This window comes from Amblyomma mixtum, chromosome 5 (genome assembly GCF_055824585.1).
Source record: "Amblyomma mixtum isolate Tamu chromosome 5, ASM5582458v1, whole genome shotgun sequence".
NCBI classification, from domain to species: Eukaryota; Metazoa; Arthropoda; class Arachnida; order Ixodida; family Ixodidae; genus Amblyomma; species Amblyomma mixtum.
Window position 1 is genome coordinate 37,738,145 of NC_143016.1, and position 16,922 is coordinate 37,755,066.

The 16,922-nt window shown below is 47.7% G+C and overlaps 1 protein-coding gene across 5 annotated transcripts; it reads left to right on the forward strand.

The window, feature by feature from the left end:
* The first annotated feature begins 47 nt into the window (after positions 1-47).
* On the forward strand, positions 48-15,943 carry Rpn6 (regulatory particle non-ATPase 6). 5 transcript variants are annotated; one of them, XM_089544036.1, is made up of 10 exons: positions 48-194; positions 2,998-3,096; positions 3,301-3,425; positions 3,717-3,788; positions 4,096-4,153; positions 4,412-4,701; positions 11,128-11,301; positions 13,218-13,379; positions 15,257-15,308; positions 15,603-15,943. In XM_089544036.1, exons 1-10 carry the CDS (start codon positions 110-112, stop codon positions 15,743-15,745), a joined length of 1,260 nt encoding a protein of 419 aa, XP_089400162.1. In that variant the 5' UTR covers positions 48-109; the 3' UTR covers positions 15,746-15,943. The 5 variants fall into 5 exon arrangements, with proteins under 5 accessions (XP_089400162.1, XP_089400161.1, XP_089400164.1 ...); XM_089544035.1 differs by having other exon boundaries at positions 60-194; positions 2,995-3,096; XM_089544038.1 differs by lacking the exon at positions 48-194 and adding an exon at positions 747-1,324.
* Positions 15,944-16,922: the final 979 nt, after the last annotated feature.

The following is a 16,922-nucleotide window of genomic DNA, read 5'->3' on the forward strand; positions in this document are numbered from 1 at the left end:
CCACCGTTGTTAGGGTGGATACCGCTGTAATCGCTGCAATCGCGCGTCCCACGAGCATGTCACGAGTTTTAACGGATGAGGCGAACTTTTGCGAGAGTTTATATCCAACATGGCCGCGGCAGCAGTTGTAGAGCGATCTCGAGTGACGATAAATTTAGACAAACAAAGTGACCGCTCGCCGTTCAAGTCGTCAGGTGAGTGGAAGATTATTTTTATTTTAATTCAACTACATTTTTTCTGTACTTGCGTGATTAGAGGCAGCTGTAAACAATTCAACCGAGGTCAATCGCCGTGGTTGTAGGCCTAACCCCTCTGTTCGTGTGCGGCGCCCTACCTCTTGGTTCCCATCGCCGATCGCCGTTTATGGGATTTTTACGTTCTCTACTGCTGCTCTGGTCGGCTAAGAAGACGATTGAGGATGCCGTTTATCGAAGCTTGTGCTAAGTGAAGTTTGACAACGCTCATCGTACGTGATATTTGTACCCCGTGGGGAGCATGAGTTGCTGTTTTCAGTGGTGTTGGAGCGCACCGCCGGCGAACCTTACTAGTGAGTAGCGCGCAGCCTGTAAGATTTCCTGTAATGCATCCTGCTCTCTATGTTACCGCGAGAATTGGGCGGTCGGTGCGGTGAGAGAACAAGCTAGGCTCATTGCTCACCGGTTATTTGCGCAGCGTGTCGGTTTCTCACTGACGCTCCTCGGAAGGCACTAGCTCATTGCCAAAGGCGAGAGCTGCGCGTTAGTTATGTCTGTTTTTTTATTTGATCGCGTAGCCGTCGTAGCGCTCGCAAAGGATGCGTGAATGCACGTGTCACGAAGAAGCCCGTAGGGTCCTGTTGAAGTTCTCCGGGCTCCCGAAACGAAAAATCTTAACGTTACGTTCCTTGCAGGCTAACGTCCTGCATCCAAGTCTTCATACATTAGTTCAGGCCGCTACTGTGGACCAATGAAATTGTAGCAGTGGTTGCGCGCGATGATGTCGAGAGCGCAATGCCAGGTGATGCCAACGATTGAGTTATGCGTAGGGAGCGCTCGTCATACTCGAAACTTCGGAGCTGTGGTGGTCGTTGACGTCCGCATTTCAGTGGAAAAGTGCGAATGTGCCTGTCACTGTGACGTCATCTGCGCCGCTGGCTGCACCAATGGCGCAAATGTTTATTCTTAGGCGGAGTGGTTTCGCAACCATCCACCCGAACCGCGCGCTTCTGCTGTGCACTTCACGGTCGGCATTGTTGCGTGTGGATTACGCGAGATCAGACGTGCGAGCGTTTTTTGACGCGGGCTTTTCGCTGCCATGGTTGGCGCCTATCAGACCATGGAGAACGGTAATTTTCTCGCGGTGCTAGCTGATTTTTTTTGTGCCGGATGACGGCACTTATGTTGAGGTCGCGAGCTTTGGTTACGTGGTGCACGTACTGTACACTGAAGTATTTTCGAGATTACATCACGGCATTGATCTAAGTAACCTGAAGGCTCCAGATGCTGAAGTGGCATTTATCAGATTTCATCCTGTGATAATTTACCTCTGCAGCTTGTTCACCAAAGCTGCAGTTCACCAAATTCTTGTGCACTGTGATTTATGTGGGGACTGCAGTTTGAGGTATTGCGTCCACAGTTTCACCAGTAGGCTATTTCTTGAATATTCTAGGTTTAGTTAGTGTTGTACATCAGTGGCTTTGATGCAATTCAGATGTCCTAGGGCTCCGTTTTCATTGCTGCCGTGTTTGTCTTTTCTTTCTGGCATAAGATTTGGTATGCCGTGATTGATTGACCTCGGTACAGTAGTAACATTGTATGTAGCCTGCATGGATCTTTCTGAACAAGGTATTTCAGTTGCCAACAGCTGATTACTGTAATGGGGGCCTGGGTGAAGTGTCGCAGTGTCATACAACTTTGAATGTGCAGATGGCAGTCCAAAATGTGGAGCAAGGCAAAGATGAGATCTCAATGAAGGAGTGATTGAGTGCCAAGAAATGCAAACCAGAAGCAGAAACGTGCAGCCGAATCCCACAGTAATTAGTCATGTAGTAATTATTAATGTGGTGAACTGGTTTAACACCTGCCATCGCAGGGCAGCTGCTGCACCACTACGCCAGGACTGGTATGTGTACTCCCAGGTATCTACGTGAAGTAAAAAATGACCAGTTCGGCATATATGGGCATTGACCCATCAACGCTATCACGTCATGCCCTTAAGGCAGAGCTCAAGTGTCCCCTCAAGTTTTAAGAGTGGAAGCTCTTACTCTTTGAGCCAAAACTTTGAAGGTCACTGGCATCGCGCTATGACCTCTAAGCCGGGGGTGTAGCATGACATCATACCACGTGACGTGCTCTGCGAGCTATACATGCCGGGCCTAGTAAGAGAACGGTTCAGTACAGAAAGTTTAATCAAACCAAGCAGTGTATGACCATGCTTAACCAGAGCTTCCACTCGTCTCACTAAGCATAAGAGTTAAACCATGGCTAATTTTTTTTTGCCTTCATCAAAATATGGCTTCTGCAGTTGGGGGTCAACGGTGTGAACTCGTGTGAAGTAACCAGACTCCACTGCTGCAGAGCCAGTGTCGTGGGTATTGCGATGCCTTGTCTCTCTCACGACATTATTTTTGGATGATGAAATGGCTGCGGGAAGCTCATACTCATAAGAGCAGAGCTTTGGTTTGCTACTAGATGAGACAAGCTGGACAAATGTAGATTTTCTGCATTACGGTTTCGGTTCTGCAAGGCTGAGTCCATATATTATTAATACTGCGTACCATCTCACTTTAAGTGGAGTTCTTGTGAACAAAAAAAATTGCCATTCGCTTGGAATTTTTTGTTGCGCAGTTCAGCTGCATAATCTTAAAGTGGTATGGTTGCTTGCTTTTTTTTTCCTGATCTGCTGCACAAATTATTTTGCCCTTTCTTTTGGACTGCGTTAGGTATCTCTGTCTCTGCCCACAGTGTCCGAATAGTGCAGCCTGTGCCTGATGCAGCACCTTTTGTTGATTTGAAGCAGCACCTGACGAGTCGGCTGAGGAGGAAGAGGATGTGCAGGACAGAGTACAGAGCATCCTGGATCATGCCCAGAAGCTCAAGAAAGAGGGCAAGGCGAAAGGTGATGAGCAGCAATAAGTGTGTGTGTGTGTGTGTGTTAGGTTTTCTTGCTTTGCTTAGAGCTGCTTTCATCTTCGTTGTCTTTAAGTGTTTGTATTGATTTGGTCATAAGTACCACAGCTGTCAAATTTGTGGTTACACTGTTGCATCGTGATTTGGAATAAATTGCTTTAACCAAAATATCTCTCTGCTGTTCTCATCTTAGAGCTTGGAAACCTGATCAAGTCAACGCGCCCATTCCTCAACATGATCAGTAAAGCTAAAGCGGCCAAGTTGGTTCGGGCCCTCGTTGACTTGTTTCTCGACATGGAGGCTGGCACAGGTCTTGAGGTAAGCTCCTCAGCACTTTGACCACCCGATGCACAGAGGCCCTCAGTTATGCAGAGCGCAGGACTAGTGTCGCTGATCATCTGCTGTACATTTTTTATTGATTGATGAGTTGTGTGATAGTTTTAAAGTTATGGTGGGCTTTCTTCACGTTTCTGTCACTCCTGCTCAGTGAAACACCATTTATACATAGCTTCTCAGCTGAAGGAATTGCTCCTTTCTCCTGACTTTCTTAACATGTACTGAAAGTACTGTGGTAGTCTCTGATTTTACCCCTCATTGCCTCATGCCTAGGTGGAACTGTGCAAGGAGTGTATCGACTGGGCTCAGCGTGAGAAGAGGACTTTCCTGCGGCAGTCACTAGAGGTACGTTTCTTGAGTCTTTCTTCGTGGATCTACATGAATGAAACATACATGTAGTATGTGGGTTAGCATAGAGTAAAAGTTTCTCGAGTCACACCTGGGTGCACTAACTGGTGGCCAGACATCCAGGCAGAGACATGGAAATGCCTTTCATTTTTATTTTCTTTTGCTGTGCTTAATCTTCACCTGCAAGATACAACAGAGTTTTAGAATTTCACTTGTAATGGAGTCTGGAAAGCATAGAGTGTGATCTTATAGTAAGTTTCAGCTAGAAAACCTTTTGAACTGACCAGCTGGTGTCTTCTTGCAGGCACGGCTTATTGCACTGTACTACGACACTGGACGTTACACTGAAGCTCTTCAACTAGGTAAATAGACATTTACTTCGCTTTTAGTGTTTGCACTTTCTTGGGGTTCCACTGAATGGGTTAGGGAACAGAAGCATGTTAATGATATTTTAGCTGAAATCAAGAAGAAATGGGCATGGACTATGCATGTAATATGAATAGGAAATCATATGGTTTCAATATGCATATGTATTCATATGCGTATTATGGGGCTGCATGCATGCCTGGCATCACTGTCCCCAGGCAGTTGCTGCAAACAACCTGTATTTTTTGTTGCAGGGAGCAGTCTTCTGAAGGAGCTGAAGAAGCTCGACGACAAGAACCTACTGGTGGAAGTACAGCTGCTAGAGAGCAAAGTGTACCACGCACTGAGCAACCTGCCCAAAGCCCGGGCTGCCCTTACCAGTGCCCGAACAACAGCCAACGCCATCTACTGCCCGCCCCGAATGCAGGCAGCCCTCGACCTGCAGAGTGGTGTGCTGCATGCCGCTGACGAGCGGGACTTCAAGACAGCCTTTTCCTACTTTTACGAAGCTTTCGAGTGTTACGACTCGGTCGACTCTCCCAAGGTCAGTTTGCGGGCCCTGTTTTATAAGCATGGGGATTCGTACAAGTACTACTGGAAGGAGATATAGTACTGCGATCACTCATCCACAAAAGGAATGACTGGCCTGAGATCGATGATTCAGTGGCTGTCCTTTAAATCCCCGAACTGTAGTCATTTTCTTCAAAACAGTTACCTTCTTGTTGCTCCTTCGTTATGCTGGCTTTAACTGTGGTCTCGTTATCTGTTGTTGTTTTAATTTCCTCGATGTGTGATAAAGGTGCGCCAGTAAAGGTGTGCCAGTGTTGACATGCTAGTGGCTGTTTCCCTTACCACTACCCATTGTGACCGTGACCCCACACATTTCCTGTAGTAGCAGTGTTAAAAAGTACTTAATGTGGTCAGAATGTGAAGGGAAGCCTGTCATTGGTGGTGGGAACTGTCTGTCAACATTTTCTGAGAACAAATTTAGCATGGTGTGCATACAGGTCACTTTGTCGCACTTCTGCAACAAGGAACAGCATTTAGAAAGTTGCAGACGAGACCTGAGCCATGTCATTCATGGTGCTTATACTTCCTATCATTCTTACTTGGCTGGACTGTGGTTGGGAAAATCTGTGCCCAGCTACAAAAATTTTGGCTCCATCAGTGCAGCAGAAATTCATTTTTTAGCTTCTTCGTGAACAGCTAGCTAGTCCGGCAGCTGTCACAGTCGGTGACAGCATAAACACGCCACGTCTTCTGCTGTACGTGTTGTGCTGTCTTTGGGACTGGCACGTTGTAGATGATTGGCACTTCACAGTTTCTTTGTTCCGTGAAGCAAGTCATTCCTCCTGTAGTGGCCGGCGCATTGCACAAGCCGAACGGCATGACGTTAAATTCGTAGAGGCCATCGGGCGTAACAAAGGCAGTCTTTGGCCGATCAGCAGCAGCCATGGGCACCTGCCAGTAACCGGAGCGGAGGTCCAATGAGGAAAAGAATTCTGCGCCTTGCAGGCAGTCGAGGGCATCGTCAATACGTGGAAGTGGATACACATCCTTTCGCGTAATCTTGTTGAGGCGACGGTAATCGACGCAAAAGCGGATGGATCCGTCCTTCTGCACGAGAACAACGGGAGAGGCCCAGGGGCTTTGAGAAGGCTGGATGACGCCGCGCTGAAGCATGTCGTCCACTTCTTTGGTAATGACGGTGCGTTCAGCGGCCGACACGCGATAAGGACGCTGGCGCAAAGGGGCATGCGTTCCGGTGTCAATGCTGTGTGTGACGACGGATGTGCGGCCAAGAGAGCTGTGCGGGAAGTCGGAGGATGGACGGAAACGAAGTAATGCGACGAGCTGAGCACGTTGGTGGGGCGAAAGGCAGGCATCGATAGATCGGGAAAAAACAGAAACTGTGCCTTGGTTTGGCGCAGCAGGAGGGGAACCAATGGCATCTATCTGGAGAGGGGCAAGTTCTTCAGAGACGGAGTATGGAAGAGCGTGATCAACTGATTCGACATGTCCCAAGCACTCGCCGCGGAGAAGCGTTGATGGACACGAAAAAGGGTTTGTTACGTAGATTGCACTGTGGCCATCGCATATAGTAAGAAGAGCGAACGGAAGGAGGAAACAGTGGCGACGCACAGCAGCATCAGTCGGAGTAAAGAGAACAGTCGAATCAGGATCGCAGGCGCAAGAGAGGGGAACCAGGGCTGCAGAGAAGGCAGGGATGTCAGTATCCTCAGCGACCAGCATTTTACCGCGTCGGGGAGAGGCGTCGCACGGCTGGGTGGCACAGAGCGGAGACAGTTCAATGCTGGCACGGGCACAGTCGATGATCGCATGGTGAAGGGTGAGAAAGTCGCAGCCCAGAATGACATCGTGAGAACAGCGGGACAGCACGAAAAACTCGGTGACATATACAGCATCCCGGATAACAAGGCGAGCTGTGCAGGACGCTACAGGTTGAATGCGGTGCGAGCTTGCAGTGCGGAGGCAAAAGTTCGAAACAGGCGTCGTCACTTTACGGAGTCTACGGCAAAGGGCTGCGCTAATAACGGATACAGCAGCGCCTGTGTCTACAAGGGCTAAAACGTCGACGCCATCAACAAACACTTCGACGACATTTGCGGGTGAAGACGGAGGACTTTGACAGTTCGATAGAATCGTAGTTCTTGCTTCCGGAACTGCGGCCGGAACTGCTGCCGTTAGTTTTCCTCCGGACGGGAAGGTGAGCGCCGGCGCATGGGAGAGATAGATCGGCGACGGGGAGAAGGCGACCGGCGTGAAGAATATGAAGAGCGATCAAGGTGGAAGGAGTTCGCAGGGGTGCCGGAGGAAACTGGTTGCGAGGGAGGCGCAGGGTCGTAGTGGAAGGAGCCTGCTCCGTCCCGGAAACTCGGCAGGTGTTGGCGACAAAGCCGAGCGACGTGGCCCGGGAAGCCACAGGCGTAACATATGGGGCGGTTGTCGTAGGTGCGCCATGGGTTCATGACGGCGCGGCGAGGCAGCAGACTACGGATAGGTGTCGTTGGAGGAGGTAGCAGCGCGACAGATGGGTGGTTAACGTAGGCGTCGGGGCATCGGGGTCTGGCGGCAACCTCAGCATATGTGACAGGGGCCGTCACAGGTGGAGGCCGAGGGCTAGAGGGCAAAGCGTCGGCGACCTGCTCTTGAATGGTGCGTCGAAATGTGGGATCTAGGGGTGGCGCAGGGTCGCCAGAGACAGGCAGGAGGGACAGTTGGCGGGCCACCTCTTCCCGTATGAAGGCCTTGACCTCGGGAAGCAGTGAGGCCGGGTCAGAGACCAGACTGCAGACCGGCGGCGCAGGAAGGGATTCGTCGAGGACTCCGGAACGGCAAGTAGAATTCCTCTGCTTCCTGAGGATGTCGTAGCTCTGGCAAAGCTGTATGACATCGACCACTGTTTGCGGATTCCTGGCGAGCAACATTTGGAACGCGTCGTCGGAGATGCCCTTCAGGATGTTATTAATTTTATCGGCCTCCGGCATGGATGGATTGATGCGCTTGCATAGCTCTAGAACATCTTCTATATAGCTGGTGAAAGTTTCGGTGGCGTGCTGAGAGCGAGCGCGGAGGCATTGTCGGCGCGCAGTTTGCGCACAGCTGGGCGGCCGAATACCTCCCGAGAAACAGGTCTTAAAGGACGACCAGGTAGGCAGGTCGGCCTCATGATTGCGAAACCACAAGTTTGCAACATCGCTGAGGTAGAAAAGCACCTTACCGAGCTTGGTGGCATCGTCCCACTTGTTGTAGGCGCTGACGCGCTCGTACGGCGACAACCAGTCGTCGACATCGTGATCGTCAGCACCGCTGAAGACACTGGGATCTCGCTGCCGGAGCCTGCCAGAACAGAGGATGATGGTAGGCGACGGGATGGGGGCTGTCTGGCTGGTGACTTCAGGCATAACGGGTGGCAAAGGTAAGGTGCGGCTATGGAGCTCCAGGATGAGGACGAGAGGGGGAACTTACAGCAGCCTCCACCAAGTGTAAGAGGGGGTTGTGGCTGAGCAAAGCCTAGGTCGCTTTGCAACGTTCAGCAAAGGTGCAGGCCAAGCATTCGGGCTGCGAGCGAGCGTCACACCTCAGGATCATCATCGTCTTTCACTTCTACAGTTCACCACAGTGAGCGAGCGCGGCTGCTACACTACACTCCCTTTTTTTTTCTTTCTGCTTGCCTCCAGCACAGCATGCAAGCTTAATGACCCTTGTGGAGTGAGATTAATCGCGCAGCTCGCCTTGCCGCTATCAAAGAAGGATGAATCATTGTCGCATATTGTGTGTGGTATAGATCAGATATTTACATTATTCATGTGTTCTGAGAATAATATCATTTAAGAGTTAAATTATTGGGCTACCATCTTACACGGCACGTCTGGTGCTTGTTTCCATTAATGCTCTGCGAAGAGCATGGTGGCGGGCTGTGTTCTTGACTGACAGTGGCTGCTATAACATTGGTGCGATGTTATAATTCAAAATTAGCATCAAGGCAGCACTGGAGTTGCTCCCGCAGCATGAAAGAGGCAGCGAAATTTCTCGAATGAGACAGCCTCATCTCTGTATGCATTCGCTTTCTCAATGAGCCGTGAAACACTGTAACTGAAGGGTTGAGACCAAGATAAGCACACTTCGACTAGTACAGTTGAACCCCGCTACAACGAACATCGCTTCAACGAAATATTTCCATTTCCCCATCAGCTCGCCATAAAAAGTAATGGCACAAATTTCTCATCACAACTAACCATTTTGGGGGCGCGTTTCCGCTTCAACGAAATTTTTGCTATGCGAAGCTGGGTTTAAAAATCTATCTTGCAATAAAACAAGCATATCGTCGCCAATCTGTGTACTTCCGTAGGTCCATGCTGCTTTGTTTCACAAAACTTTTGCTGGAACCAATTGATCTTTTCATTCAAATGCATATGAAGGCTGCCATTGCTTGGTGGTGATGACAATCGGGCTGGCTGCCTTGCGACAAGGCGCGGGTACAAGCTCCCATTTTTTTCTGAGCCAAAACCGCAACCAGTCCGTCGCCAAAGAACGGGGCAGCCTGGCAACAGCAGCAGTGCGTTTGCCCTAGTTTTTTTCACTCGTGCTCGTGCGCTGCAATCAACACGAGCATGGGGGCTTTGTCTAGGAAGTGTTTCTATTGAAGGGAAGGCACGAATTGTCAGCGTGGCATCCAGTGGCAGGAGAAAGGGAGATGTTGCAGCGGACTTCGGCATCTCACAGAGGCCAATGCGGCATGGGCGGCCCTTCATTTCAAGACTCTGGAGATGTACCGGCCAATGTTAACATCAACGATTACATTGCTGTTGACAGTGAAGTGCTAGCTGCTCACGAAGAGCTGAGTGATGAAGCCATAATTGAGAGCGTTCGCCACAGCGACGCATCATCGGATGATGACAGCGACACAGAGGATTTAGCACCACCATCTGCACTAACAGTGATGGAAACATTTGATGTGCTCCGCAGATTTTTTCGGTGCTCACGATGACGACGTCGCAATGCAGCTGCTCAGTGTGAGAGTGTGAAAGTCACGCCGCAGTACTCATCGCAAAAAAAAAGAAGCAGAAGAAGCTGACCAACCTCTTTGGAAATAAATTATGCTTTTGGGCTGTTTTCGCTTCAGCAAAATTTTTCGTGTGCCCTGTCAGTTTCGGTGTAGTGAGGTTCAACTGTATTATTCTGGCGTTTGTGAGCAGTGGTACATTGCCTTCATGAAACCAAGGTGGTGTTGGAAAAACATGCAGGCCCTCGTTTTGCAGCGCTAGGCATGGATGTATTCAGTTAGCAAATAGACAGTCTAGCCCGGTTATAATGAAGCCCATGGGAACCAGGAATCACTTTGCTATATCCACTATTTCGGTGTACCTGGACGGACTTCTGCTGTCAGCAGAAGTCTTCTGTGGAGTGCTCGTGGTTTCACACCTCTTGGCATTGTGCCAGCCTGCCACATTTACCCACGTCACCACTGTCCTCTGCCCCACCCTCAGCCCTGACCAGAAGAGACAATGACATGACTGTGACCCCACTGATCTGTGACCGCCCGCACATAAGAAACCAGGAGACACGACTGCATGACTATAACCCCATTGATCTGAGACGACCGCCATTTACCTGGTACCCCACCCAGTGACCACACGCCCACAAATGAGAATGCAGCTTCCCCCACCTGTGCTGCTGCTGTCGTAGATTCTGACGGTCGTGCCAAAGGTGGATGTGGAACAAGAACTGGACCTTATCTGCATGACAGTCTGTGAGCTCGTTTCATGAGTCTGCCCAGGGGTTATTACGTGTTGTGATGGCTTGTACACAAGGCCACATTTATGGCCAAAGTGGGAGCACTGTGCAGTGCATTGGCAGCTTATCGGAGACGACATGGCAGCTGGCATCAGTTCATGACTTCATAAGAAGAATAATTTCATTATGGTGGTGTCTGCTGGGAGGTGGAGCATCGCAGTTCCTATTTCAATCGCTTATTTTGGAATAAACAATGGTACCATATCATGGCCCCTTGAAAGGCACTCCAGGGGTTGTTCGAACATCTTGAGCTAATAATCACATTACATTCCTTAACTTCCCTCACCTCTGTACTAAAAGCTGTTTTTCAAAATACTAAATAGAAGTATTTGAAAGGATCAAAAACCAGAAAACTGAAACGGGTTTCAACCGAACAGCATCCTATGGTGTCTCAGATGCTGTCAAAAAAACCTATCATGTGGACGTTGACTTGCTAAACTGGCAGCTAAGTTATTGCTTAAAGAGAACAGTTTTGAGGATATTCTGGTCTGATGACTGCACAGCTCATGGGCTCATGGTTGTTCGTAGCCGCCAGAAGCTGGATGCTGGGAATGCCCAGATTTTGATTTGGAGCCTTTAAACTGGAGTGGTGACGGAACTGTGATCGTTGCCTACGTGTATGCTGGACAGTGCCTTACTCTCTTCTCTGCAGGCCCTCATAGCACTCAAGTACATGCTGCTGTCCAAGATCATGCTGAACCTGCCAGAGGATGTGCAGTCCATTGTGATGGGCAAGCTGGCACTACGGTACGCAGGCCCCCAGGTGGAGGCTATGAAGAGCGTTGCCAAGGCTAGCCACCGGCGCTCCCTTGCCGACTTCCAGGAGGTGTGTGGAACAACTACCACTTTTTCTTTTCTCTCTCTCATGGGAGAATACCTCTTTCCTGCTCCCATCTTGACCTGAATATGTCACTTTGTGAGTGGAGAAAAGTAATCCAGATCTCTGCACTCACTTTCTCTATAGCATTATAAAGTGAGAGCTTTAAGGCTCTTCGGAAAATGTAGTATCCGGCGTTGAGTTGTGCAATTTTGGCTTGGTCGAAAAGGTTTGGTTTCACACGGGGAGTAGCAGATATGAAAAGTGATTAAAACATAACATAAATTGGGATTTCAAGATGATTGCCAGCATGGAATGACAATACCTTTGTTCAAAACGTTCGAACAAACAAAATGGAGCCTGCAAGCTGCAAGTCTGGGCACGAGCGGGCGTTACGTGTGTAGCGGTTGCGGGCAAACCGCATCCTCGAATCTTAAGCCGTTTCCCGACTTTCGTTAACGATTTTGAAAACAAAAAGAAAAAAAAAAGAAAAGAAGAGTACCGCCTAGATTCGAGTAAATAGTGTAGCATGTTCTGCAAAAAGAGTTAGTACCTCTAGCACTAACAGTGAGCTTGTGGAAGTGAGATAATAACCAAGAATTTCTGGCTTTCCAGAGCAAAAGGTGTGGTTTTAGTTTTGCTTACATTTTCTTAATTAACACAAGCAACAATGATTTGCAAAGACATTATTTGTTTATAGAGCTTGGTTTAGATTCTGTGTTGCCCTTCGAATGATTGCCACAGTTTTGCATGCATGAAATTAGATTTCAGCATGAGGCTACATTTGTGCCATGAAGAGTTCATCTCCTACCTTATACCCCTGTCACACTAGCAAATTTAATGTCATTCTAATCGAATGACCTTAGCACTTAATGTCATTAATCGACTGCTACACGGGAACATGTAATGTCATTAGGTTCGAATGACATTCGCCATCGAATGAGTTAGGGGAACTCATTCGCATTCGATCTCGAACCGAATGCGTACTCTGGACACCAGATGCGCAGCAGAAACGAGCGATGTGAAAAAATAATGTGCACACTGCCAAACTTAGAAAGTGCATTTATTTAGTTCTGCAAAAAAAAAGTTAATGTTGGTGCGAATCTGTTCACACTGGAGGCTGTCATGAATACCTATTACTCTCGGTCTCAGCAGCAGCCAACAGCAGCGGCCGAGCATGAAGAAGGGTATTCCCGCGACTGTGGGTCATTATGGGTTACGTCTTTCTTGCTGGTTGGCGTGCCATGTTCGTTAACCTCGAAAGTACTTAAAGACGTAACTGAGCAGTTCACCTTTTTGGAGTCATTTCCATGATACACGTGAGGTCATGTCAGCCGTTTTGTTTGTTTACATTTATCGGATTTGTGATTCTTTGTACTTGGCTTGGCTTTTGATGGCTAAAGGGGTGCAGAATGGCCGGAAATAATATATTAAGCTTATAATACTGCACACATCTGCGGCTTTTTTTCCCTCCTCCTCAGCCATGTGATTTTCTTTACATGTCTGGAATAAAGTTGACTTGACAAATGTTCTCAACCGCTTTTTAAAGACTGCACAACAATTTCAAACATCTTTTATGCGCGCTGCTGTCTTTCAGTTGTACTAATTTTTTTTCACTGATCGTCAATGCCACCATTTTCGAACAACATTATTTTTTTCCGTGTAGCACCGAAAGAGACCAAGTGACATTCGATGCATCGAATGCCATTAGGTTCGAATTACATTAAATTTGCTAGTGTGACAGGGGTACTATTAGTCTGTTGTGTGCTGCTGTAGGGTTGTCAGGGGGAAGGCTAAGGCCTCTGTCCTTACCTGCATTGTTAATAATGGGGGATAATGTGCGGGTGATAATGATTTGTGCAGACTTCTTTTTTGCGAGAATGTGGGCTGTGCCTTCTGACTACTTTTCATGCACTGCTGTGCAGGCGCTGAAGAAGTTTGAGCACGAGCTGGTGGACGACCCAATAATACAAGCACACCTAGACACCCTGTACGACAGCATGCTGGAGCAGAACCTGTGCCGCATCGTGGAGCCTTACTCGCGGGTCCAGGTGTCTCACATTGCAGACACTATCAAGCTGCCTATGGTCAGTGCTCTTCCTCTGGCTTGCTGCTTGAAAGCCTTTTTTTTTTGTTCTTCTTTTGCAGAAATAAGCAGAAAATGATGTTCCATAGTTAGTCGCAGGATGATCGTACTTTTTTCTTTTTTCAAAAAATGATGCAAATTTAGGGGTGCGGTCGTTACGCGGGGTAAATCTTCCACACAAAATATTTGAGCACTGAAAACATATTCAGATTTTGAAATACGTATCCGAAATAACGTTTTCGGATTTCGTCGACGCCAAAATGCGTGCCAGCAGCACGGTTGCCATGCTCCAGCGCATAATCAACAGCCTTGAGCTTGAACGCCGCAGTGAAACTCTCATACCGCCCCAGGGTGAAATGGCGCCGATACGCACGACCTCCAAGCACACTGCTGTCTTGCAAAATGGTGAACGCATGTTTTTATCAAGACTCATGGGAACGCATGTGGGAACGCGTTGGAGTGCATTTGCTGTGGGCTGACTCCAGGTCAACCAATAGGCGGCTGCCGTTGTAACAGTGCAGGACATTAAAACAAAAATGGTGGCTGACAGAGCAAGATGGTCATCTACCATCTGTCAGCAAATCTGTCAGCAGGTGCTGACTGATGGCATGTACGATCGTGAGCTAGACTTGGCACACAACAAATTGCAGCGGCAAGTTCGGGATGCAATCATTGCGCTGGGAATAAAAATATAGAATTTTGACGACAAAATTGAGGGGTGTGATCATTATGCGAGTGAATACAGTATTTCTGCATTAACTGCTGTGTCATGGTTCAGCAAATTTTGCTTGGAGTTGCTTGCTTCGTGGCAGCTGTTACTGGTACTTGGCATGGCACCTGTGGTGATGTCACGCAAAACACCCAGGCAACGTGGTTGGGCTCTATTTGCCCATTTGGCTGGGAAGAGACAACTGCTAATAGATTGAGGAGCAGTAGTGTGTCCAGTAAGCTGAGTGGATGTTTTTAAAGCTGCTTGTTTTGACCAAAGTTATACTATAATGCGCCTTTTGCTTGGCTTAGTACAAGCAGACAAATAGCAGCAGCATGGTGGCTCTAGACAACTGCTTCTCGAGTTACTCTTCTCCAATAGATGGCACCACTTGTCCAAAAAGCTTTGAGTGCTGGGTCTTACAGCAGGGGCTGTAAATGGGAGTTACCATGGGATCCATGACAGTGTCATGTAAAATGTGACCTCACATGGCTGGCAATGTTATTGCCAGTGGGGATATTGCAGTCACATGACCACAAAGGAACCTCTGAAAACAATTCGAAGCATATGATTGGAAGTGTACGTATCACTGCACCTCGTGACTGTGTTGTGTGATTAAACATGTAAAAGCCCCGGAATTCACTTGGATCTTCCATCTACGTTCATTGTTCATTTTCATAGAAAGCTGACAAAGTTTGAACTAACAAAAGTGATCGGAATATGCAGTACACTGCATTTGGGGAGCAGTTTGGTAGTGAGATTAGCCTACTTATTGTCCTGAAGTATTTCGTCCTCATCTGATATTTTTCCTTTAAAGCAGCGACCAACGCCTTCTGTTCTGAACTCAATATTTATTGGAAAGCCTCTTCGCCTTTAAAAATTGAAGAAGCGAGAGTGGCATTCGGCACGTCCGCCTGCTGCTTTCCGACCAGAACGATAGCGCAGCCTTCTTGACTCACTAATTCGCACTTGAAAGTTGCGAGATGGCATTGCATGTTTGCCTTTATTTGTTGTTCATGTCCTAGTCAAGGCACTGTGGTGCATCCAGCTCTGATGCCACTGCTCACTGGAAACCTGTGCTGCTCGCAGCAGAGAATCTGTGTGCAAGTCTATTATTGCAAGTTCTGATCACCGTTTAACGCATCCATGGTCTTTTTTTCGTGCAACAGGAAAAAGTGGAGAAGAAGCTGTCCCAAATGATCCTGGATAAGAAGTTCAGTGGTAAGATCACTTTATTGTGCTAGTACTGGCATGAAGAAAACTGGGGTTGATGACTTGAGGTGCACTTTATGAGACATCAGTGTGTAAACATTGCAACAGCGCTAGTGTGTTGTAGCTGTGTGCTGTGAAATTTCAATAAGGCCTAGATCATTGATGGCACAAGCCGTATCGTGCACAATTTTATGTCTAAATTGCACCAGCTGTTCTAACATCATTTTTTTTTTTTTTTTTGTGATTGGATAATGTTTTGTGCTGCTTCCTCTGTATTTACAACAACACCTATTTTCCCCTCAGGTATCCTGGATCAGGGTACAGGTGTGCTTATCATCTTCGAGACGACCAGTGTTGACAAGACATATGAAGCAGCGCTGGAGACCATTCAGAGCATGGGTCGTGTGGTGGACTCGCTCTATCAAAAAGCCAAGAAGCTGTCCTAGGAGTTGCTGCTTCCTTTGTTCCCTACCCCTTTTTTTATAGCCTGGCCTTGTCCTGTGTTGCTGCTCTGCCCTGCCCTGTGTACATAACACCTCGCCAAGTTGATGACCCTCGTCCTTCCTGCCTCCTCTTTGGAAGAACATAAATCGATTCGCATGGAAAGAGAAAGAAAAAAAATAAAGTCAAGCCTTTGCAAAGGATTGCGTGTTGGCTGCAGTGTCCTTTGGAGTTCGTGATCTTCTACTGCATTGTCTGTGAGGTTGTCTTGTGGGACTGAGACAGGTATGATTCAGATCGAATTTTGTTGACTTGTTGAAAACTTCTGTGCAGCCTTTTGTCTGTTGTGTCAAAAAAGCAGTTTTTGAGTAGCTAAATGTTCTTGCTGTTTTAGGTGCTGTAGCATTTACTTCAGTGCCCACAAAAGTTTTCAGAACCCAGAAATAACAAAAGGTTCACTTGGCAGGGTACGTAGCCATGAATTTGTTTTGCTGTGCACTTTGCTTTGCAACCAGCATGGTGCATCCCTCAAGGCAGCGAGGGAGTTCAGGTTTTTTTTTGTGTGTGGTTTTTGCATCCCAAAACTTTTATGGGGCCTGTATGTAACTAACCTGGTCATAATGATCAGATAAACTCTGATGGGAGTCCAGACAGTGCAAGGCTACTCAAATTATTTGGTAGGCAACACAAAATGTAAACATTTGCAGCCAGTGAACTTGGTACTGTAACATGATGAGTGGTATCGGTAAACAAATACTTAAAGAAAGCCAGCAAATCAACGATATTAAATAATATGCGAAGGAGGTGGGTGGCTGTCATGGAGGAAGAAAATCGCAGGAGTGGCCCTCGCTATCTGATCTGCACACCAAAAAGTGTTCTGGAAGTCACGGGCTTTCGAGAGGACTACTGGGAGGCTTTGGTTGATTGTGCAGCCAGTAGTAATGTTGAATGCAGCAACGTCGTTCGCTTCACTGTCTGATGCGCAAGCACGCTGAGACAGCCAACTAGCTATGGGGAGCCCTAATATCCGGCTTTGAAAAATGTGACTTAATGGCTTTTCCTAAATTCTTTCCTTCCTCCATTGTAGCTCTTGGTGTAGGACTGAAAACTGAAATAATGGGGAGCATATGTGCCTCATAGCCTCACAATGGTTACATCAATTTGCTGCTAACCTGAATAAAC

What these genes read in the sequence shown, in the direction of transcription:
- Rpn6 (XM_089544035.1), top strand. Translation starts at nt 110, where the DNA reads ATGGCCGCGGCAGCAGTTGTAGAGCGATCTCGAGTGACGATAAATTTA. An exon ending in CTCGCCGTTCAAGTCGTCAG is followed by an intron (nt 195 to 2,994) that starts GTGAGTGGAAGA and finishes GTTGATTTGAAG; the next exon opens with CAGCACCTGACGAGTCGGCT. An exon ending in ACTCGGTCGACTCTCCCAAG is followed by an intron (nt 4,702 to 11,127) that starts GTCAGTTTGCGG and finishes TCTTCTCTGCAG; the next exon opens with GCCCTCATAGCACTCAAGTA.